This window comes from Pecten maximus, chromosome 14 (genome assembly GCF_902652985.1).
Source record: "Pecten maximus chromosome 14, xPecMax1.1, whole genome shotgun sequence".
NCBI classification, from domain to species: domain Eukaryota; kingdom Metazoa; phylum Mollusca; class Bivalvia; order Pectinida; family Pectinidae; genus Pecten; species Pecten maximus.
The window spans coordinates 28,235,306-28,259,812 of NC_047028.1; the positions used below are offsets into that span (position 1 = coordinate 28,235,306).

General features: G+C 38.3%; 1 protein-coding gene across 1 annotated transcript; it reads right to left on the reverse strand.

The window, feature by feature from the left end:
* Window positions 1-12,292: 12,292 nt before the first annotated feature.
* Window positions 12,293-16,249, reverse strand: LOC117342909. Its single transcript, XM_033905208.1, has 8 exons — window positions 16,149-16,249; window positions 15,576-15,681; window positions 15,020-15,250; window positions 14,742-14,857; window positions 14,353-14,455; window positions 13,794-13,923; window positions 12,820-12,921; window positions 12,293-12,643 (listed from the first exon to the last, which is right to left on the reverse strand). Exons 1-8 carry the CDS (start codon window positions 16,196-16,198, stop codon window positions 12,516-12,518), a joined length of 966 nt encoding a protein of 321 aa, XP_033761099.1. The 5' UTR covers window positions 16,199-16,249; the 3' UTR covers window positions 12,293-12,515.
* Window positions 16,250-24,507: the final 8,258 nt, after the last annotated feature.

Genomic DNA, 24,507 nt, shown 5'->3' on the forward strand with positions numbered 1-24,507 from the left:
ATCTCATGGAAGAAATTGGTTAAATCTGTTAATGCACTGCAGAGGACCTGCAAGGCCGGGGTTATACTGTCATTGTTGGAAGGTATTTGACACCACACTACAACAGACATAACACAAGGTCGCTGTGACCTACATTTTTAATTTTGATATTTTTAAACTTTTTTTTTTTTAACCTGGTACAATTTTTAGCTAAACATGAACCCAGTTCTCACATTTAAACCAAGATTGAATTTGTATAAACCTTTTTCTTTTATTCTGCCCCCTCTAAACGTTCTTTTGGCTCACAAACAATGAAGTTTAAAATAACATACCCTGTACAACTGACTTTAAGCTATCTTCATGCAAAAATAAATTACTTATTACTCGTGGGCCGCGGAATTGCCAAAATTGGCATTCTTCATTTACATATTGTCTAAATTCATTCAAAGTTGGTTTGTAGAGGTGTTCTGACACCATGGATACTAACACTGGGGGTTAATTGTTGTGTGTCGCTGTTTATTGAATTCCAAATAGTAGCCATACAATATATATTAGTTTCTCTTTCAACGCTATTATATATAGGTTTTGGTCGATAGATCAAATTATTAATTCAAAGTACAGTCTTGCCTCATTCCACGTGTGCTATTTTGCTAATTGGTTTCATTAATCATTAATACTTACCTTTATTAACTTGCTACTTTTGCACAATAGGCAGAATGTTGATTGCACGGTATATATAAAAAGTTTGAATCGTGTCTCGGCAGACGACACAATAAGGATACTGTAAACGTTAAAATTTACGCGAGGGGATAATTTACGCTAATTATGCGGACTCCTTTTGTTCGCGAAAATTTCCCCCATGCGTATTATTTTGATATTAATTTGCGTAATCTTGAACTACAAGCGAAAGTGGATCGATCGCGAAATATAACATCACGCGTATAGTTTACGTATTGAAATCACGAAATTAACCTCAAGCCCCCCCCCCCCCCCCCCCCCCCCTCCCCCCGCGAAAATAATCACGTTTACAGTACTACAGAACGGTGTATGATTTCACCATTCACCCTTGCTCCTTGACAATAGTCCAATTTATACATGTATCGATTCAGCGATATCATACGACCATGTCTGTGTCACTTCACTTATTAGCCCGAGTTTTCTCTGGCCCTGTCACCATGTCTGGTGTAGGGCCAGAGCGCACTACTATATGAAAACGTGGAATTATCCGACACCGTTTGGTGTCGCTAAGAATTTGATGCAAAAACAATAAAATCGGGTGTGACATAACACCTACCTTACATATATGGATAAATGAGATATTTATGTACCCCAAAACACCCATTTAGTCTCATATAGGTGTTTTATTCCGTCCGTACAGGCCCTCGCTTTACGCTAGTCAAAATTTCATACTGTTGACCCGCCATTTTGTAAGTGACAGTACGACTAACCACCCAAATCGGAACGCAATGGACCGATAAGACCACATATCATTTATTGTGTTTTTCTTCTTACAAAGTTTAAATTATGAAAACTAAGTTGATTATTTCCCAAAAGATGTTATATTCCATCAAAAAAATCATTATTCATAAATTATAAGCGGTAAAATATATAAAAATAAATGTTGTATTTTTTTTTCTTTTCGCTCCATCGCGCACAGATTAGGGTAATTAGGCGGACCGCGACCTACATAGTTAGCAATATGGCGTCGAGTCAAGTATGAAATTTTGACTAGTGTAAAGTGAGGGTCTATACGGACGGAATAAAACACCTAGATGAGACTAAATGGGTGTTTTGGGGTACATAAATATCTCATTTATCCATATATGTAAGGTAGGTGTTATGTCACACCCGATTTTATTGTTTTTGCATCAAATTCTTAGCGACACCAAACGGTGTCGGATAATTCCACGTTTTCATATAGTAGTGCGCTCTGGCCCTACACCAGACATGGTGACAGGGCCAGAGAAAACTCGGGCTAAATACCGAGGTGGACCAATTGAGCTAGACCATCAGGAACCGTATCTCTTAATTGACTGAACTCATGATCAGGTGTAGCCCGAGTTTTCTCTGGCCCTGTCACCATGTCTGGTGTAGGGCCAGAGCGCACTACTATATGAAAACGTGGAATTATCCGACACCGTTTGGTGTCGCTAAGAATTTGATGCAAAAACAATAAAATCGGGTGTGACATAACACCTACCTTACATATATGGATAAATGAGATATTTATGTACCCCAAAACACCCATTTAGTCTCATATAGGTGTTTTATTTCGTCCGTACAGGCCCTCGCTTTACGCTAGTCAAAATTTCATACTGTTGACCCGCCATTTTGTAAGTGACAGTACGACTAACCACCCAAATCGGAACGCAATGGACCGAAAAGACCACATATCATTTATTGTGTTTTTCTTCTTACAAAGTTTAAATTATGAAAACTAAGTTGATTATTTCCCAAAAGATGTTATATTCCATTAAAAAAATCATTATTTATAAATTATAAGCGGTAAAATATATAAAAATAAATGTTGTATTTTTTTTCTTTTCGCTCCATCGCGCACAGATTAGGGTAATTAGGCGGACCGCGACCTACATAGTTAGCAATATGGCGTCGAGTCAAGTATGAAATTTTGACTAGCGTAAAGCGAGGGTCTATACGGACGGAATAAAACACCTATATGAGACTAAATGGGTGTTTTGGGGTACATAAATATCTCATTTATCCATATATGTAAGGTAGGTGTTATGTCACACCCGATTTTATTGTTTTTGCATCAAATTCTTAGCGACACCAAACGGTGTCGGATAATTCCACGTTTTCATATAGTAGTGCGCTCTGGCCCTACACCAGACATGGTGACAGGGCCAGAGAAAACTCGGGCTAGCCCTACACCAGACATGGTGACAGGGCCAGAGAAAACTCGGGCTATTCACTTATATGTCTAAAAGTTACATAAAGAAGTTCTTGTAGGACAAAACTAATACAATGTATATATATACATGTATATATGATCAAAGCATGCGCCTGTTTATTTATGTGACTATATGCCTTACTACATGTGATGGCCATGTCCATGTTAAGTTTCTTTTATCAAAATATATATATATCTTGGCCTGAACTCATCAGAGGCTCAGTTAAGTGACAAATTCTTATATTCTTATCATGAAACGCATATGAAAGGGAGGTCCCCTGTAAGTCTTCCTACATAAATTCCCTGAATCCTATAAATGATAAGTCTTCTGTGATCCAGTCAGGTGTATCCTGAAACAAAATTCTACACCCAAATAAAAAAATAATATAAAATAACATTCTTGTATTTGATTTTAAAAAACAATTGATCCGCTATATAATTTTATTTCTCTTAAGTTGAAGACTCTCTTTCGTCATTATTAAAAAAATGGGGTTGTGCTCTGTAATTTGATTTTTGTTCTAAACTGCATATTTCGTGAAGTATCAGTGAATTTGTTTTGGCCGACAGACATAAAAGTTTATGCAGTCGCTCTATTACCATTTACCTCTAAGCAATTAACAACGTTCATTTTGAATTTTGCAGGGAGCTACATATCATTTGAAATAGTAATGTTTGCTAATATGATATAGGCCTACATAGTAACGATTACACTTAGAGCACTTTATGTTAATTATTACATTTACTGTAAAGTTACTAAATTCCGCGGGGCAAGTATTTTTGTCGGAACTTGTTCGTAGGTATTAAATTTCGTGCAGCACTGACTTGTTAAGTTTTGTTTGTAAAGAATAATATCCGCTGGGTATTCCTATTCGTGTTGTATCAATCCTGCAAATGTTACCAACTATACATTAAATCATTGTATAGCATGATTGTATAACATTATTTCTATGTATATAACGTTTCTGCTGCATTTATATGTTTTATTACATTTATATAAGTGTGTATCGTTTCTATTGCAAATCAATGTGTTTCATGTTTAATTATGTTCATAAAAATTCCTATATTGTTTTATTACATTGATATGAATGCTTGTCAGGGTGTATTGCATTTATATAACTTTTTTTCCATGTAGGTATCACAATTATGTAATGTACATCATCTTTGTATTACATTTATATCAATTTCAATCAGGGTTTATAACATTTATATCAATGTTTTATGTTTCGTTACATGTATATATTTTATTACATTCATTTATATCAATTTTAATCAAGGTTTATTACATTCATATCAAAACATCCAAGAATTTTTAATTTAAAAAAAAAAAAAATTCGGATAACATTTATTATCAAAAGGAAGATTGTCTTTTTGCAAGATCTTTGCATCTTTCACTCCAATTGTATGGTGCAATTCGTAAACTTCGTTTCAAAACTAATACTGTACATGTACTATGAAATGTTTCACTTAGAGTTGTATTTTGTTTCTCTCAGAAATTGAATATTCAAGGTTTTGCTTGATTAGGTGATGACATATATCTTTTACTTTTTATATTGTTATACTTATATTATATTTTATCTTTTGTTTTCAATTAATATATTTAATTAATATGTTTAATTAATATGTTTATCCCATTATCGGTGAGAACTTATGTGGTGTATTTGATATACATGTAATTGAGACTGTGAATATTTCCTATAAAGATTTAGTATGTGTCTGGCCTGCTGTGTATCCTGTTAGGTTATTTATAGATTTGGTTTGGCTCAGTATTGTTTAACGTCCTATCAACAGCTAAGGTCATTTAAGGACGGCCTCTAAAAGGCAAGATGAATGCGTGAGGTGTATGACTGAATGCGTGTGCATTTTGGAGGCTGCGGTGTGTTTATGTTCCGTCTAATTGTGATAGCGCGGAGAGGATACCGACTTAATAGTGTTACCTTACTGAAGAATACTGCCTAAGACAGCCAGTAGGACACTCCATCCAGTCACTTTATATTGACAACGGGTGAAAACTCGTCCTACTCCCAGAATGATGAGCACTAAACATGGGGTAGCAACTACCATTTTTAAAGGCTTTGGTACATTATATGTATGTCTCGGTCTGGGGACAGATCCCAAAGCCTTCCTCACAGAGAAAACGATATTCCAGCTGTAAATTGGTGAAACAAGCAATATGACGGAGATTATTACGAACACAAGCATTATGGTCGTGTATTCTATTGTTAGGCAGAGGAAGTATGTCTTGAAGGAGTTGAAATATCAGTCTATGATCCAGTTTGTGAAACTTGATTATTTCATTTTGTTCGCGCTTGCGCTCGAGAGGAAGCCATCCATTGTTGGTATAGAGTGTCACTCTGCTAGTCGGACTTGTGTCTGCTAGTCAGACTTGTGCCGCTAGTCGGCCTTGCGTCTGCTAGTCAGCCCTGTGTCTGCTAGTCAGCCTTGTGTGATAATCATGAAGTTGAGGATGAAGTCCATTTTATTTTGTTATGTCCAAAGTATTTGGATTTAAGGGTGAAGTATTTAAAACCATATTTTTATCGCCGTCCATCTGTTTTCAAAATGACTGAATTGTTCTGTAGTACCAATGTAAAAACTTTAAGAAATTTTGGAAAATATTTAATTCAGGCGACGGCCAAAAGGAAGTCACTGTTACTTAGTTAATAAGTATTTATATGTTTGATTAATAGTAAATTAATTAGTAATTGCACAATAGTTTTTTTCTTTATCAGAACCTCCTAGAGAAAATATGTCTAGGAATATAATTTCAAGTATGTGATTGTCTTTTTATGTCTTAAAAATTCGTGTAGTTTAAAATTGCAATTGTAATATTGTAATTGTATGATATACACTTTTTGTGATGGCAAAAAAAAAAAATATTAACACATGCTTTATTGAAATGTATAATACTTGGTGTTACATTGGCTGTGTTCTCCGCCGTCTTGCGCAAATGTAAATTGTTGTCATGTGTATGTATATTGTGATCCTATATGCTATTTGCATACGGAATAAAATAATTGAAATTGTGTCTGCTAGTCGGACTTGTGTCTGCTAGTCGGACTTGTGTTTGCTAGTCAGCCCTGTGTCTGCTAGTCAGCCTTGTGTCTGCTAGTCGGACTTGTGTTTGCTAGTCGGCCTTGTGTCTGCTAGTCAGCCCTGTGTCTGCTAGTCAGCCCTGTGTCTGCTAGTCAGCCTTGTGTCTGCTAGTCGGACTTGTGTTTGCTAGTCGGCCTTGTGTCTGCTAGTCAGCCCTGTGTCTGCTAGTCAGCCCTGTGTCTGCTAGTCGGCCCTGTGTCTGCTAGTCGGTCCTGTGTCTGCTAGTCGGCCTTGTGTCTGCTAGTCGGCATTGTGTCTGCTAGTCGGCCTTGTGTCTGCTAGTCGGCCTTGTGTCTGCTAGTCGGCCTTGTGTCTGCTAGTCGGCCTTGTGTCTGCTAGTCAGACTTGTGCCGCTAGTCGGCCTTGTGTCTGCTAGTCGGCATTGTGTCTGCTAGTCGGCCTTGTGTCTGCTAGTCGGCCTTGTGTCTGCTAGTCGGCCTTGTGTCTGCTAGTCGGCCTTGTGTCTGCTAGTCGGCATTGTGTCTGCTAGTCGGCCTTGTGTCTGCTAGTCGGCCTTGTGTCTGCTAGTCGGCCTTGTGTCTGCTAGTCGGCCTTGTGTCTGCTAGTCGGCATTGTGTCTGCTAGTCGGCCTTGTGTCTGCTAGTCAGCCTTGTGTCTGCTAGTCGGCATTGTGTCTGCTAGTCGGCCTTGTGTCTGCTAGTCAGCCTTGTGTCTGCTAGTCGGCCTTGTGTCCGCTAGTCGGCCTTGTGTCTGCTAGTCGGCCTTGCGTCTGCTAGTCAGCCCTGTGTCTGCTAGTCGGCCTTGTGTCTGCTAGTCGGCCTTGTTGCACTAGTCACCATACGTGCTGCTTCAAAATGTTTGTCTTCTTCTTATAGACGCTTCCAGATTTTATCACGATATTATATAGTATGGGTCGACCTAGATTAAAATATAAGTTTTGATGACAGCAGCGGTGTAATGTAAATTTAAATGACCGGAGTGTATTTATTTTGTACCAGGTCTTATGATAACTTGTAAATAACTTATATATATGGTCATTCAGACCTCCATTACTCGATAGAAATAAACCTAGATGCTTGAACTCAGTAACGTTATCCTTAGTCAAGGGGTATGAACGGAGTTCAAAGTTTTCAGCATATTGATTGAGCTTAATTGGGATTTAAATTGACCGACCACTTCTGAAACCTTTAACCCATCATAGATCTTGTTTAGATCAGTCTTCAAAATGTCTGTACTTAATCTAGGAGAATCAGCAAAAAGCTTAATAATAGAATATATATATCTTTGACAATGCCATTATTGAAAAGGTTTATCTGATATCGCTGTAAATTGTTACCCACATATATAGATACGCAATCTATTTTTTCTCGGCTATTACGAGAAAAATAATATATCGCGTTCTATAACAGAGACAATGATGTTAATGAGAGATGTGTCTATCGTCTGTGTTTGGTTGTCCTGCCGATCTGCCAATATTTGCTTTTGTAAATAATTTATATTGATCTACGCCTCGCAAACAAAACGCTTTATTTTATGACAGACTACTTAAATTTTAATAAAGTATAAGACACGGCTCAATCCACTGTTGATTTTCAGGATAATATCTTACATTGGCTATGATTCATTTACGACCAATCAGAAAAACGAAATGATAGGCACCAACGCATAACCAACACACCCGTGTCTGCTCTGTCGATTGATAAGTAACATTGAGAAACCACTAGAACCGCAATGAAGATATATTGATGCTGTCATACTCCGTTATTAACGCTGTAAACCTCTTTTTCGGCATAGCCGTATCATTTTCTTTTGACCCGGATATGACGCGGAAGGTGGCGTTACTGGTCAAGATGAAGTACGTGATTGGTCAATGTAGCGGTAAACGCAAAATGCAAATATGCAGTTAAAGACGAAACCAAATGAAGATTGAGTGCAAGCTGAATAAGTGGATGTATCTATTCAAATGACACATTAATAAAATTATATTCCTGATTCAAATGCAGTCTTATTATCACCAAAAATGATTCAAACTGATATCATTTTGTTATCCGGGCTGAAACGCATTTATTAATTAGTTCGTAAATTTATTTCACCAGCAGTTTTACATTATAACCACCAGCATTAAAACTATGCCGTGTATCTTTTTAAAGATATTACTTGTTTAAATGTAACTTTATTTATTTTACAACAATTGGTCCAGATGTAAGCGCGCGGGGTCTTACTGTGGGAGGAAACCAGAAAACCCTGGAAAAACTCACTTGGTTGGGATGGGGACCATACCATTTTTTGCATCCGATCGGAGAATCGAACCCTGGCCGTCTAGATGAAGGGCAAGTGAGTTACCACTGTGCCAGTCGACCATCCAATCAATCTTAACGATAAAGTATAAATCGCTTTAACATTAAAATCTACGACAGAGGTTCATATATAGATTCTCTGGTACTTGCTCCTTGTAAATACACAATCTAAGAGTATGAACTTTTTGAATCCCATTATGAAATCAAATTAAAAGACTTCTTTCAGGATACTTTTTGTGAGAAGCAGTGCGGAACACAGGAAGTGAAACCATGTTTGAAAGAACTTTATTACAAGACATTAGTGATAATTTATGCTAAAATCGTGTTGTGAATCGTACAGCCATAAAACACCCTACAATGCTTGGCCATAACCAGACGCATTATCTTCACGTGCTCGATTAATGTCTTAATGGTATGGTGGACACGGACATTGTTATACATGTACGAACGACGTTAAGAATATTTATCCATCAAAAGGCTCGTCGTGGGAAAAAAGGAACAGGAACATATTACGTCACTTATTCAACAACCAATTTAAGTTATTTCACAATTAATTTTAGTTATTTAACAATTGATTTAAGTTCTTTCACAATTAATTTAAGTTATTTAACAATTAATTTAAGTTATTTCACGATTAATTTTAGTTATTTAACAATTAATTTAAGTTATTTAACAATTAATTTTAGTTATTTAACAATTAATTTAAGTTATTTCACGATTAATTTTAGTTATTTAACAATTAATTTAAGTTATTTAACAATTAATTTTAGTTATTTAACAATTAATTTAAGTTATTTCACAATTAATTTTAGTTATTTAACAATTAATTTAAGTTATTTAACAATTAATTTTAGTTATTTAACAATTAATTTAAGTTATTTAACAATTAATTTAACAATTAATTTTAGTTATTTAACAATTAATGTAAGTTATTTCACAATTAACTTAAGTTATCGTCTTTTTTAGACCAAATACGTCTACGGTGAAATGGTGTTTGATGCAATCTGGTGTTAATGTTCGATAGTCATGCTTGTTTTCTTCCTTTTTGTATGACAATCAACACGAAATTTAGTACCACGCTAGATGATTTTTGTTTATTTAAAGATCATTTATGGGTGTAAATGTTGAATGATTGCATTTTTTAAGAATTCTTTTTTGTTGTCTTTTTTCAATCTGAATGTTTTGAATTGTTTTTGAAGTAATAAAACACTGTTTTGAATATAGAATGTATCGCCTTGTAGTAAATTAACACTGGTAGGAAAATAAAATGTAGTTAGACATTGCCCTGTTTACGGGAAATAAAATATATACTTCAGCAAATAATTAGGCATTTACCCTTACGAGATAGAGCCACGTAGATTGAATTGCTTCAAAAAAATACAGATTTGTATTATAACTACTACATGATCGAACAGAACTCTAATGATAATTACACTTTCATTTTGCATGTTTATTTTTTTATGTTCTATATTTATCAGTTGGCATGCATATCAAATCACTAAGATACGGAATCTGTACGGTAACAAATGTCTGCCACGTATACACGTAGACAAGATAGGTATATAGATATTAACTCTCTGTCCTCAATTCGCTGTTCGCTTGTAATTCGCTGGTATAAGGGCCTCGAAGTAAATTTTCCATCTTGTATAGAGGCATCAATTGTTTTTTTCTAAATATCATGTTGGTGTTGAAATTGGGAACTTTTTTCCCACTACACCGACTTTGAGTCCCGGTTGCGCGCGCGATCTCGATCTGTTCCACATGGTTGCATGACATTTCAAGTAACCAATAAAAACGCAACTTACAAGAAATGCTAGAGAGTGTTTTATTCCTTCATACTCACAGACAGATTTAATTTAACATTTTAATTGCTGAGATTGTCCGACCTTTCTAACAGGCTTACAGGAGACGCACTTTGATTGGCTGAAAAATCCCGTTACATGGTTGGTATTGATGTCAACTGGATATGACCCCTTACACGCCCCCGTCAGATCTTTACAACGTGGTATATAATAAATATCTGTGTTCTAATCAGAATATGATTGTTATCTACGCAACAGTCATGACATTTGTAGAGTAGCCGTGTTCTCAATTTGAATTTCCTAGATAAAGATACCACAAAAATCACCAATCAAAGAAAAACAAGGCATCGCAAACGATACAAATCCACTCGCGTCCATTCAAAAATGAAGTCGCAACAACGCTGACAAAGATTTTCTATAAATAGTAACGGTGACCTTGACCTTAACCTTGGCGCCCTGAAACACGAACTCGTTTGAGGTATTGCCATGCTTGACCCATATATGAAGTTTGGTCAGGATCCGTTCAAAAATGAAGTCGCATTACAGCGCTGACAAAGATTTTCTATAAATAGTAATGCTGACCTTGACCTTGACCTTGGCGCCCTAAAACACGAACTCGTTCGAGGTATTCCCATGCTGGGCCCATATATGAAGTTTGGTCAGGATCCGTTCAGAAATGAAGTCGCAAGAGTGCTGACAAAGATTTTCTATAAATAGTAACGGTGATCTTGACCTTGACCTTGGCACCCTGAAACACGAACTCGTTCGAGGTATTCCCATGCTGGACCTATATATGAAGTTTGGTCAGGATCCGTTCAAAATGAAGTCGCAAGAGCGCTGACAAAGATTTTCTATAAATAGTAACGGTGACCTTGACCTTGACCTTGGCACCCTGAAACACGAACTCGTTTGAGGTATTCCCATGCTGGACCCATATATGAAGTTTGGTCAGAATCCGTTCAAAAGTGAAGTCGCAAGAGCGCTGACAAAAGTGAACGTACTTACGTATGAACGGAACGCTATATCCCCTCCCCGACTTTCGTCGCGAGGGGATAATAATATGTCGACCAAAAAGCATTAGCAAGGTTTCCATCAACCGGCACCTCTTTCTAAGATATGGATGTTTGGAACAAGACTTTTACTGAACATTTGTAAAAACTTCCGTTTGGGAAAGCAGGAATAAGTACTATCTATAAATGGAACATTTACAAGGAAGTTGAAAACTAATGTAGCCATTTGTATGACTTTTAGGTTGAAAAGTGAGGTTTGTGGTTGTAATATGTTTGCATGACGAGTTGGGCTCCGTTGTATTTTGTTTGGAGTTGTGTATTTATTTGAAATATTTAGGCTTGTTTTGGTTCGGTTAGTTTTCGTTGTACTTTCTATAAACATTAGTTGTTTTAAGACAATATCTAAGTATGATGGGGCTACTGACCTGTAGTTACATATTGCCATCACATTGATATACCATACGTAGAAACAGTAACGTAACACTCAACCCGGTTACATTACACTGTCAACAAATTAATGATCCAGGCATTTGTTCGCTAACCTTTAAACCAACGTCAAGCAAGGGGTTATCAAGTACTTGGACAGGCTTTCAGTTATCTCGGTCTGAGGAAAAGAACATATAATAAACTCTAAGACAATAGAACCAGGATGTATTGGAGGTGTAAGGTAAGAAACAATAGGAGATAGGGACGTTCAGACCTGAAATGATGCTACCGTTGATGCGATTGAAGCAAGACGCTCTAGCGTTCCGAATAAGTTACGGAAGCAAATTCCCAATTCTGAAGGGGTTTCCCAATTCAGCTGACTCCTAGTACTTTCGTCATTTTCCGAACTGCTGTAGTCGATCTATGTACATGTAGTAGACATCATTCCTTTGTATATTATAAAATGGTTGAGTAAAATTTTGCAATTTTGTCTGTGTTTTTGCTTGTAGATTTGTGTTGGTCTTTTATTCTTTTTGATATCCCTGAAGAGTTTGATTCAACAGAATTTTATCGAGGAGGCCGGAATACTATCGTCGTATAATGCTGGAAAACAGGAAAATCCTCAACGTTATCTTGTAGGTACAACATGACCCTCCTACCTTTCCACACCTGATCGGAGACGAACTGTGCCCCCCCCCCCCCCCCCCCCCCCTACCAGTTTAATTTAAAAAAACAAAAACTTTTTTTTTTCAATACATTATAATTCAAACAAATATAATTATAACATTACATGAAATGATATATAAACTCAGACAATTTGTACGTGTATATAGAAAATAAATATTTGGTCCAAAGCTGCAATCTTTGACAAATGAGGAATGTCCGTTCTGAATTTTTGCTCTAAAACTGGTTTTCTTTTCTTCTGGACATCACTTTTTTTCGCAAATTCAAATCTTTGGTCCGGAGTTACACCACCCTGGTGACCAGTCGGGAGTCCGGAGTTACACCACCCTGGTGACCAGTCGGGAGTCCGGAGTTACACCACCCTGGTGACCAGTCGGGAGTCGTAGAATCCCCAACTCTTCTGACCAATCCGTCCCTTTCTTGACCAGCCAAACGCTACCTCGCCGTTCATGGCTGTCAATTTCTGTTTGAATATATGATCTGAAAAAAAAACCGTAAACATCTTAGGTATATTTCAACAAGTGGAATATTGTGTTATATTTGAGAAATATTTTGCCAAACGAGTTTGTAAAGTAATATCTGTAAAGTTTTGACTACAGAACGTATACACTTAGATAAATTATAATGCATACACTTGTACATACATGACAGCGTACCTCGTTTTAGCTTCAAAAACCCGGGTCCGGATGAAGGTTTCGACCAAACAGCCTTGAGGTAGCAACCATTGTTTGTGTTTCTGTCCATACCAACACTGGTATCTGTAATACAGGATTCAAGTTCATTTAAGAGAAAGAAAAATGGATTGTTTAGAAATGAGAAATATATTTCATTTAGTAGAATATTCCTTTTTTGGAAGTTAGAAAAAAGGGAAGAGAAAGCGGAAAAAAATAATTAATAAATGAAATAAAAAATTTAAAAAATTTAAAATAAGAAAAAACGTGCCAGGCTGAACCATTATTACTTGCGCATTATGTGTTGGCCACAGTTTATATATACATGTACATATGTCGCATTCCTATACTACAAAGACAGTTTTTGTGACACAAGTTGTTATTAAAATTAGTCACATACAGTCGTCACGTGTACATAAACTCTACAAAAAACAACTAATCGATTTTTTCCTTTGTACATGACCATTAGACAGATACAATTCGGTGCACATTCCGAATAAAAAACAAACATTTTTAACGCAATTCTCCGGAAAAAGTTCTTTCATTAAACAGTCAAGCAAAATGACTTAAACATACAAAACATACTACTTTTACACAAATCCCTGCATTTGAAGTTACGAGGTGCTTGGTTCGACACTCCCTACCCGTGTCGGTTTGTGTTTCCCGTGAAGTTGAGAAACGGGCCGATCTGTACTGTTGTGGTTGTGTCCTTGGGTAAGAAACTTTACCCAAATTACTGTGGATGGCATGCGCGGGTCTCCCATATATTGTTCAGTGAAGTAGTCACCAACTACTACAAGGAGACCCATCTTCAAAATGAACCTGGCTGTCATGGGGCAATAAACAAAACAAGCAAAACCCTTCGTTTGTTTTGCCCTTCTTTTCTGACACACCACATGTAGTACTGGATGTCTAACATGACGTATACGTATCTACAGGTTTACATTATTCATACGTACCGTCACCAAAGTTCCGCGGAAATGACGTCAGGAATTCTTTGTCACCCATTCTGACCTTCCTGTGTCGTGACAGACAGATCATTTCACCACCTGGTAACGGCTCCGAGAATCCAGTGGTCTGGATGAACTCCTACGACCAAACAGACAGTAGATATATTATATATATGTGTAGAACACTATGTATATCAATTTTTTTTTTTCATATCTAAAGCTTTAGTTGCGGGATGTAGTAGCAGTTTCTATAGAGTTTCCATGAAGAAAACCGCCTATTCTAGTACTGGTATTGGCCTTGTTACGGGTGTATACTGTACGTATACAAAAACACAGGGACTCCGCACAAATTCCATACCTGTGGTCCGTCAATTTGAACTGGAAGAGAGCGGACTTTATAGTGATGTTGTGTCAAGTCCCTGATCACAAAAATCAATTTACAATTCCTGTTCTTCGCGTGACGCAGTACAAGGGTGTTTCGTCTACTGGCTACTGTACGACGAGAGCGATTCGATGAATCTTCATCGTATGTTCAATGAAGATGTTTAATTGCTTTTAATTCACTCACTTGAATGTTTGGGTATTCATATTCCATGCAGCAATTTCGAAGCAAACTATCGACGATGTCTCGTGCATTGACGCTCTGTATACGAGATTTCACAACCTGGTATCTGTGGTAAATGTAACAGAACATTATCAGTATTAATGATAGAGGGTATTCAAACACAAGTACACTGTATGCAATTTCACGATTAAACATGGCTGAAATTGGATAGACTGAGTCTATTCCGAGTTTTATAACAACACCCACATGCTTCCGCTACTTTTACTGTTTACATTGTTTTATAGATGGGATTTTTTTATTGAACTGTTAAATGTACAGGTGTCAAGCATTGCCATACTTTATGAAATTCAGTTACGCAATGTCTGTTTCATATGTCTATTTATAGAACTGACCTTATGTTACTACAGTCTAGGTCAACGAGGTCTATAGTCTTCGCCATGTTTTCAAGAGTTTTCTGGAGTCTGATTTCAATATTCACGCTTAGAAGTTGGCGGAGTTCTTGCTCAAGCTGTAACAAATAATTTTTTTTTTATTATTACACGTCAATTCCTAATAAACTTTCAAGATAAAATTTGGGCTTTACTCTTCAATGACTCGTAAGAGAAAACTTAAAAGAATTACTTGAATGATAAGATTAGACTTGTTCTGACAAATTTCAATGTACCAATACCTCTTCCAAATCAAGGCGTAACCGCCGTTCTTTATACAACATTTCCTGGAAGTTCTTAGTTGTGGTGTTGTGGGCGGAAATGGCGCTTTCTACTTTCAATTTGTAATTCAGCCATCTTTTCATGTCTCCATCGTAAGAAGCATGGTCTTTTCCCAGCAAAGATATCCTCTTTTCTTGTGCCTTCAGTATGATCTGTCGTTTTGTCAGGTGATTGTAACTATCCAACCATTGCTGATACGAGAAATATTTAGATCAGTTTTCACGACAAAAACGTCAGTTTTGTATGTTTAGAAATAGAAATAAAATGAAATTTCTTAAAAAAAAAAAAAAAAAAAAAGATAAAAAACAATCAGGTAAATTAAAAAATAAAAATATAGTGTAATTTCTACGAATACAATTTTTACTATTTTGCCAAGATAGTCTAGTATAGTGCTTCGCTGTTACAACTTTAAGATTGCAAATCGTGCATGAATATGAAAAGTTTATATATAAAGGTTATCAATAGGACAAGTTCGAGTACATTCGGAAACAATTCTCTCGTCTTCGGAGATCATACCTCTTGCAGATCCTGGAGATGAGGAAGAATATCTTGGTGTGAAGTGGCGCGCCTGTTTAGTTCCGCTACCATCAAGTATATGTCTTTAGTCTCGGATGAAGTAAATCTACAAAATCAAAGGCATTAACACATCAATATACAGCCACTATAACATAAACTTCCATGTTTTAAATATAATGTGTCTGTCGTATTAATAGTAATGCCGTACATGTATATGTTACAATATACTACCCATTGACTAGATTATTATAAGTAATGATAATTATTTGGAGTTTTATATACTGCTATATCACAGAAATATAGCCGTCTAAAAGCGCTTCACAAATTATTATCCGTGGTTATTGGGCCTTTTCAACCGGCCCATGTGTTTCTCGTCTCCCTGGGGGGAATACAGCCGGAGCTGCCATTTCGGCGCACATTAAAATTCCATGCACTATTTACTCTCTAAAGAAACATACAAACTTTTACAGAATATAAAATTTTATGTACATATATTGTTGATATGGATATAGAGGCTTCCAGCCTGCATCCATTAATTATCCTAATAAATAACTTCATACGTTCCTCACTTACGTGCATCCGGAAGTCTTGTACACGGTACCATTTCTGTTTGATGACGTCATTCCTGCGCATGCTATATAAGCGGTGTCCTTGAGATTCTCAACAATGTCATGCATACCTGTTCAAGGGATGCAACAGTGTACAGGGGGTAATAATAATTACAATAGTGTATAAGAAGGAGTACGTATTGTAAGTGTGATTTTAATGTAAGTCTAATTACAGTATTGTATTAGAGGGGCTACGCACTGTATGTGACTTTGTATATTAAGAGTGATTTATCTAAGGGGTTGTTACTTAAAGATATGGGCTAATGTAGTATAAAGCACTTTGGTATGAAAAATAATTCAATTCTTTTCCCTTGTGAAATTACTATGTATAATAATGTGAATGGTTAATATGATGATTGTTTTATTGTACGCGTGTAATTTAATTGAGTTTATTCTGTTGATGCAATCTTAATTTAAAACATAAAGATGATAGTAATAATAATCTATATCAGAAACATTTGTATATATATTTACCCTGGTAGGTAATCCTCTCGTCGCTCGCAATTTTCTTTAAGACATAGACAGGGTATGGTACATCAAATAACGTCACCGGTGTAGTCACGTGATCCTTGATCAAATCAGCGTATCTGTGTACACGGTCAACACTACATATAACCAGACAAATTTTGTCAATTATAATGAATAGATATATAGATAAATAAATAGATAAATAAATAAATAAATAAACATCAAACAAATGTTGTCAGTTAATAAAGAAAATAAAAAAGTAAACAAGGTTGTCAATTATAATAAATAAATGAATCAATAGATAGATATAAATTAAATAAATTAATTGATTTATAAATCAAAAAATAAATAGGAATTAAATAAATACATAAACATCAAATAAAAGTTGAAGATAAGATTAGTGCCGCCATATGTAACTGCTCCATACAGCTGTACATTTCCTGTTTAAACATCACAATATACCATACAATTATCAAAATATTTTTTTATTGCCTTTCTAATTATCTCTTGTCTGAATTATGATATTTAGCGATGGAATGCTGAGCAAATTGTGTGGTTGTGAGTTTTAAGTTGACACAGATGTTAGGGATCGAACCCGTGACCCTTGGCTTACTAGTATTACGCTCAACCGATTGACATCTAGCCGAGCGGTATATTGCGACTTGTATTCTTGTATTTACCGGGGTTGCAGAGAGTGTCGTGATTAATGATATCTCGTTTTAGAACGGGTTATAGTAAAAATGAGCGATCCAGGTTTATTGTTTTTGTTTAGATAAAGAGCAATATGATGTTAGTGCATTTGAATAACCTCTTTGCTGGTTAACATTAATCGAAATATACAGTTACATTCGAGAGAGAACAGGGAAAACATTACTGTCGGGTGCCCCGACAGGAATCGAACCCGGGTCCCGCGTGATAATCCAAAGCTCTGCCTCTTGAACCAAAGAAATCCACTGTAAGCTGAGTGACAAAGACCGTGTTTAACACAATTTATTTTTATTTACATTGTATATACACACCGACCTGTTTATATTACACATGTATGCTTGCAGTAAAATGAGTGAAATTCCCAAAGAGTATTGAACATATTAAGGAAGTCAGGAAAATAAAGACGTTCATAACCCATTTAGTAGTCGTGTAGAATTTATGACTAATAGCTTATCATTGGCGATTTTAAAGCCATTTCTAGATTCGCGAATATGTCTGAAAAGGTATGTTCGCGAACTAAAAACATTCGCGAAAATCGAAGTGATTAACAGTAATTTCAAATTTGCTTTCGGTAAGTTTAGAAGTGTAATAGGAGAGGTTTAATCCAACGACCAGTTGGGCGCTAAATGTTACAGGAGAGGAAACTGCAACGACCAGACCGGGACTCGAACTAGGGACCTCGGAACCTTAGACGGATGATCTGATCACCTGAGCTACGAAGTCACCGGCGATTAGCCCAGAAGTTCCGCTACAGAAGTATGACCAACAGAACTCGTTCTTTATAGTTTGCTATTTTAGTACACGATCAACTTACATAAAACTTATCAACTTACATGTATATAAAGTTTCACTCATTAGTCTGACGCAGCTGAAAGTTTATCTCTCGATCTAAAGCTTTGTAGAAGAGAAAATACAAAGTAAACAAAATACCTACCTTTGTAGTGAGGTATCCAGGGATTTAGCCTGGGGGATATATAGTCTGTACATGGTTCTAGTGGAGTTGTTGATAGTTAATGAGAAATATATCGCAGAAGAAAACTAGGTCTTGCGTTGTCAGAGAAGGCTTCTTCTAATCACGTGACGGCAACAAGATTCTGCCTCATAACGTTATCGATATTGTGACGTCATCCCCATTATTCAGGATTACGACATATTGGCGATCAGTTATGAAGATTTCTTCATAATGCTATGTCACATTGTCTTCGCCAGGTTGTTTCTTAATTCTGTCATATCCCTGTGACTTAGATAGGGATCCAAACTAGGATTTTATTGATGTGTCATATCCCTGTGACTCCGCTAGGGATTCGTCCCAGGATTTCTTATTTCTTATTTAAAAAAAAAAACAACTTACACCGCTGAGAATTGAACACCGGCCTCCACGTTGGAAAGCTTCTGCTTAACCTACTGAGCTATCCGGGCTTACACTAATCAGTGGATAATTTATAAATAAGAATCTGTTCAGTCTAACATTAGTTTTCTTTTCTTTCCAATTTCATCTATATATTATATTTTCATTACAAAATAAGTTAACAGAATGATGACAAACCTTACAGTGTTACATATTTGTGAAAATTTGCCACCATAGATATCACAATAGTGAAGTAATTTTACAAAACATCAACTGGCGGGTTAAAAAAGCGCGTTGCGTGCTTATCTCTCAAAAGCGGTGACATTAGCTGCTAAAACCATAGGTTTTAGCGCTAAAAATCATGTTGTACCCTCTGTCCTATTCTACCCTTACATAGCGGGTGGAATGTGACATAGAATACTGATGTCATTATGCAGTGCACATGTCATCGCAGGTATGTATAAGGAATTCAAAGATCAAGACAATGTTATATTAGTAACATCAGGACCTGCACTAGCTAGTCTATGTACGAATTTCAGCACTCCGATACACGTTTGATGCATACTATATAAAACAATGCGTTTACATGTTGTTATTGTTTTTTTCTTCATAACCAAACATTATTATATATCACTGTTGAACCTAATCAGGTATATTAACAGGTTGGGCCGTCTAGTTAACTTTGCCGTAACTCTGGTACCGATTCCCGCACTTATTAATCCGCTGAGCCTTTTTTCAACACATATACGCTAATTTATTCTCAGTCAGGCCTTATTAAGCTGAAGAAGGGAGAGATGTAAATACATACATAGTTATCGAGTGGGGCTATAGTTTAAAACGCATAAACATCGGCTTATCCATGGATTGTGATTTTGTGTCAAGTCCCTGTGCTATCATGCATGAACACAGCGTTTGGGAACAACAAAACCTGTATATGAATATAATTTGATTATAATCAAGATTTGTTGAGTTTATATCTTGAGATATCCCCCAAACGTCGAAGTCCGTGTCGGTGTCAGGCTAAACACGATATGTCTATATAGGAATAAAAGCTAGAACGATTAGTTACTGGTCAAGAATGTTGCGTGGTCGGCGACACAGTGGTAATACTCTTACCTTTCACCTAGACGACCGGGGTTCGATTCCCCGATCGGACGTGAAGGTATGGCGTCACCTGCCAGACCACGTGGAATTTCCCAGGTACTCCAGTATTCTCCACACTAGCCATACCTATATATGTGAAACTGATTAATATAATCCTAAATAAGGGAATAGTTCCGGGATCCTTCAACAATGCGAAAATGACTCAGTGATACATACACGGTTAATTAAACAGACAGCTTCTATATTTTTATATAACGATGAAAAATGATGTCATTTCGTCATTTCACATTTCTTGAAATATATTTTGATTTGCCAGTGATAAATTGCACAGAAAAAAAACCCCAAAACACACACAAATGTTTCTCCACAAAGGCGGTGCAATTCAACTGATAAAATCATATACAATATTCAAACCTAAAAAATCAGTAATCGATATTTCATATCATTTCTTAGGATACTTTAAAATTTATTTAAACAAGATGTTGAATACCAATAAAAGTTTAAAATCACAGGCCGTACAGTATCAATTCATTCTATGACAAATAACTACATTTCTTCAAAAACCATAAACATCGGGGGATAATACCTATCTCCTAAATGCCATTTGTTCCTGTACACGTCACTACGTGACGCCAGTCCATCTCGCACAATCTGCACGTGCAAATATACAACATAAAAAAAGTGTAGAGACAATACTTTTCACAGACGCAAGGCTTTAGTCTTTCAAACCTACGTATACTTATTCTATGAATGGTTTCCTATTATTCATATCATCAAATTTCAGGAAATGTATATTATAGACAGACAATTAAGGCGAGTTTTGTGCGCACTTTATGATAGGTATTGTCTTCACAGTTGTAACAATGCGCGACACAGGGGACCGATATCACGTGTTTGCGTATTAATTCATTCCAACGTGACCATATTGAACAGTGAAAATGTTGCTTACAAACTGTCCCTATGTAACCAGTGTTTTCACTGGATGCCTGTCAATCGGTTAGAAAAGATTGAAATTTGTTCAGCGTTTTGAAGTTTAGCGTCACTTTTGCACGAGACTTGCTGTTCAGAAGACGTGGCTGGATGTGAGTATTTTGTTGAGTAGAAGCCATTGTAGATTTTGAATTTTCTTTCAGCAACATATTTTCATTTTCAGGGTCAAACATTTTATCATATTAGTGTAAATCTATAAGGAAAAGTTTAATCGAGTCCTGTATAGTATGAACATTAATGTTTTATTACTCGAGGGTGGAGGGGTTCCTTTATACTGTTGTGCAAGATAGCCGTGAATATGCAATATCTGCTAGGATATAGTATATATATAATGCCGTGCAATACGGCGAGCCTACGGTCAGTCAGGTGCGGTGTGTGAAACACGTCCGTATACCAGAACAACCATATGTAGACTAACCTGGACGAGTGACGAGTACTTCCACACATCACCTTCGGGCGAGTTGTCCAGATATACCTACAGACTCGGACCACTGCAAACCAACTCGCCCCATAGAGTCACAACACTCCTCCCCATTTTATAAAATGTGGACTAGTCGCTGGAACAAAGACCAAGTTCCATGTCCTCGACAGTTGCTGAGCAACTCGCATGTCCTATCCAGATTCATACGACAAAGCCCATCACTTCCCGAATGACAGATCGTAATCCTGCAGATACCTAGGGGACCTCCTCCGGCGGGAACTCCGCGGGGTCGGAGAGTTCTGTGTTACCTGACCGTTCTCATCGGGTTCTCCTGCCCCTGCCGTGGAACCAGGACCAGAAAACAACTTCCGTAGTCCCATATCACCCTCATGTTCACGCTCCCGGGAATCAGCCGCCGACTCCACTTCCACCTCCTTGAGGAGTTCGTTCCTCATTCTCCTCAGCCAGACCGGAAACTCTCTGTCCTTACAAAGTTTTAGGCGATCGTGATGGATAACACTACTGCCCTTCCGGTCGGTGATGGTGTACAACACAGGCGATTTTACCGTGGTCACCAAATAGGGCCCCTTCCAAGGAGCCTTCAGCTTCTTCGATACCCCAACTGTCGTAGAAGAATCCACCTTCAGAACTACATCCCCCACCTGGTAGGCTCTTTGGTGAACTCGGAGATCATAATCCCTCTTCTGCCTGTGCTGCGCGCCGCCAAGATTCTGGCGTCCAATCCGATGGACTTCCTCTAACACTTCCTCCAAACCGAGCACATACTCAGCGGGACTCTCTACCTGAGACTTAACATTAGATGTGCCCAGATAGATGTCAAGAGGCTGGGTTACCTCCCTACCCAACATCATCCGATTAGGAGTGAACCCGGTTTGCCGGTGCACAGTCGCTCTTATGGCCCCTGCAAGCTGCTGTAGATGTTGATCCCAACTACCTTGTTTCCCGTCGATAAAACATCGGAGTGACTGTAGAATAGTCCGGTTATACCTTTCGATCTGACCATTGGAAGCTGGATGGTATGGAGTTGTTCTCGTCTTTGTGATCTGAAGCAATTTGCAAACTGTCCTTACAAGAGACCCATCCATATTCCTGCCTTGATCCGTGTGGATTTCCAGTGGACAGCCGAATCTGGAAATGAATTCATCCACCACAGCCCGTGCGACACTTTCTGCGCTCTGGTCCGGCAATGGGTAGCATTCTAACCACTTTGAAAATTGGTCAATCACCATGAGGATGTACTTGTTCCCTCGTGGGGTAACGGGAAGAGGCCCCAAAATGTCCATGTGAACCCTCTCCATTGGGTTCCCAGAATGGTATTGTCCGAGGGCAGCTTTGGGTTTGATACTTGCTTTCTTGTTGAGTCCGCAGACCCTGCAAGACGATACGTACTTCTTGCCGTCACCAGACATCCCGTACCAGATAACACTCTGTTTAACACGTTGAAGGGTCTTTGTTTCCCCTAGGTGTCCCGAGTTGGGCAGATCATGAGACTTCTGAAGGGCTAGAAGCCGTAAGGACCTAGGAAGAAGAAGTAATAGTCTCGGAGTAATAGGGTCCTCCCAGCGATAAAACCAGACTTGACCCCGCTTGCACCATTGATCTCGACAATTCCACCAATGTCGGACTTCTTTACCCGCGAGCCTGAGATCGACCTCTGATGGACTCTCCTCGTTCTCCAACCACCCAATGACAAGTCGCAAGTCTGGGTCTTTCAACTGTCTAGCCCGCAGCTCCTCCTCTGAGAGGTGATCCGTCCATGTCGGATATATCAAGGAGCTGACTTCGGTGTCAGGCGACGACACCCGCCTAACAGTTAGCGGAACCACATAATCAACCTCCTCCTCAAACACCTCCCACTGGTTACGAGCTCGGGTGCAGAATGCACAGCCTCCACAAGGCAACGCGGATAATGGAACCCCACATTGATAGCTAGAACAGCTTTCGAGGGGATCGGACAATCGTGAGAGCACGTCCGCATTGACATGGTTCGCACCCGCCCGATGCTGAATAACCATATTGTATGAAGAGAGTTCCTCTAACCATCTTGCTAGCTGACCCTGAACGTTCCGGAAATTTAACAACCATCTCAAACTATTATGGTCTGTCCTGACCACAAACGTTTTTCCCAGAAGATAATGTCTGAACTGCCGTGTAAAGGAAACTATAGCCAACAGTTCCTTCCGTGTGGTACAATATCTCTTTTGCGCTGGTGTTAAAGCTCTACTAGCAAAGCAGATGGTCTTCTCTCTTCCATCCTGGACCTGACTCAGCTCAGCACCAATTGCTCCGTCGGAGGCATCAGTATCCAGGATGAAGGGGTCCTTTGGATTCGGATAGGCCAATACCACGGCATTGATGAGAGCATTCTTCAAGTCCTCAAATGCCTGTTGATGCCGCTCGACCCAGCAGAAATCAGCTTTACCCGTAAGGTCATGGAGAGGTATCGCTAGCTGAGCAAATCCTGGAATATGTTCGCGATGGTAGTTCACATATCCCAGGAAGGACTCTACGTCCCGCTTATTCACCGGAACCTTCCAGTTACGGACAGCCTCTGTACTCTCAGGATTAACTGATACACCGCTTGCGCTCACGATCTTCCCAAGGAACTTGACCTCTGTCTGGAAAAGGTGACATTTCTTTGGTTTTAACTTGAGGTTGTACTTCTGGAACCTCGTCAGTACTTCACCTAGGTTGCGAATATGAGAGTCAAAATCATTCCCAAGGACCATGACATCATCCAAGTACGCCAAACAATCCCTCCAAGTCAGTCCACGAAGCACTAGCTCTATAACTCTGTTGAAGGTCGCTGGGCTGTTACATAAGCCAAATGGCAACCGCACATGTTCAAATAACCCGTGTTTCGTAATAAAAGCTGTCTTATGACGATCTCGTTCGTCCACTTCGACTTGCCAATACCCGGCTGCCATATCTAGAGTGCTCATGAACATACTTCCTGCGATGGTATCTATACAGGCTCCGATGGCAGGAAGAGGAAAAGCGTCCTTGACAGTTGCCTTGTTAAGAAGCCGGTAATCTATACAGTATCTGAGACTGCCATCCTTCTTCCGGACCAAAACAGGCGGGGCAGCCCATTCAGATGTGGACATCTGGATCACCCCCTTCTCCAACATCTTGTGAATGTGGTCCTCCTCCTCCTCCTCCTCGAACCCCAACGGAGTACGTCTCATCTTCTGTCTAACCGGTCTAGAGTCTCCCGTGTCTATGCGGTGCTTAATACCCCCATTGAAAAGCCCCAAGTCCAGG

Excerpts from the sequence above, each read along its gene's own strand:
- LOC117342909 (XM_033905208.1), bottom strand. The coding sequence starts at position 16,198 with ATGACGTCATCAAACAGAAATGGTACCGTGTACAAGACTTCCGGATGC. Across the intron at positions 15,251-15,575 it reads ATCTCCAGGATCTGCAAGAG|CAATGGTTGGATAGTTACAA; the intron begins GTATGATCTCCG and ends TTCTCGTATCAG. Across the intron at positions 13,924-14,352 it reads ATGAATACCCAAACATTCAA|GAGTTCATCCAGACCACTGG; the intron begins GTGAGTGAATTA and ends GTTTGGTCGTAG.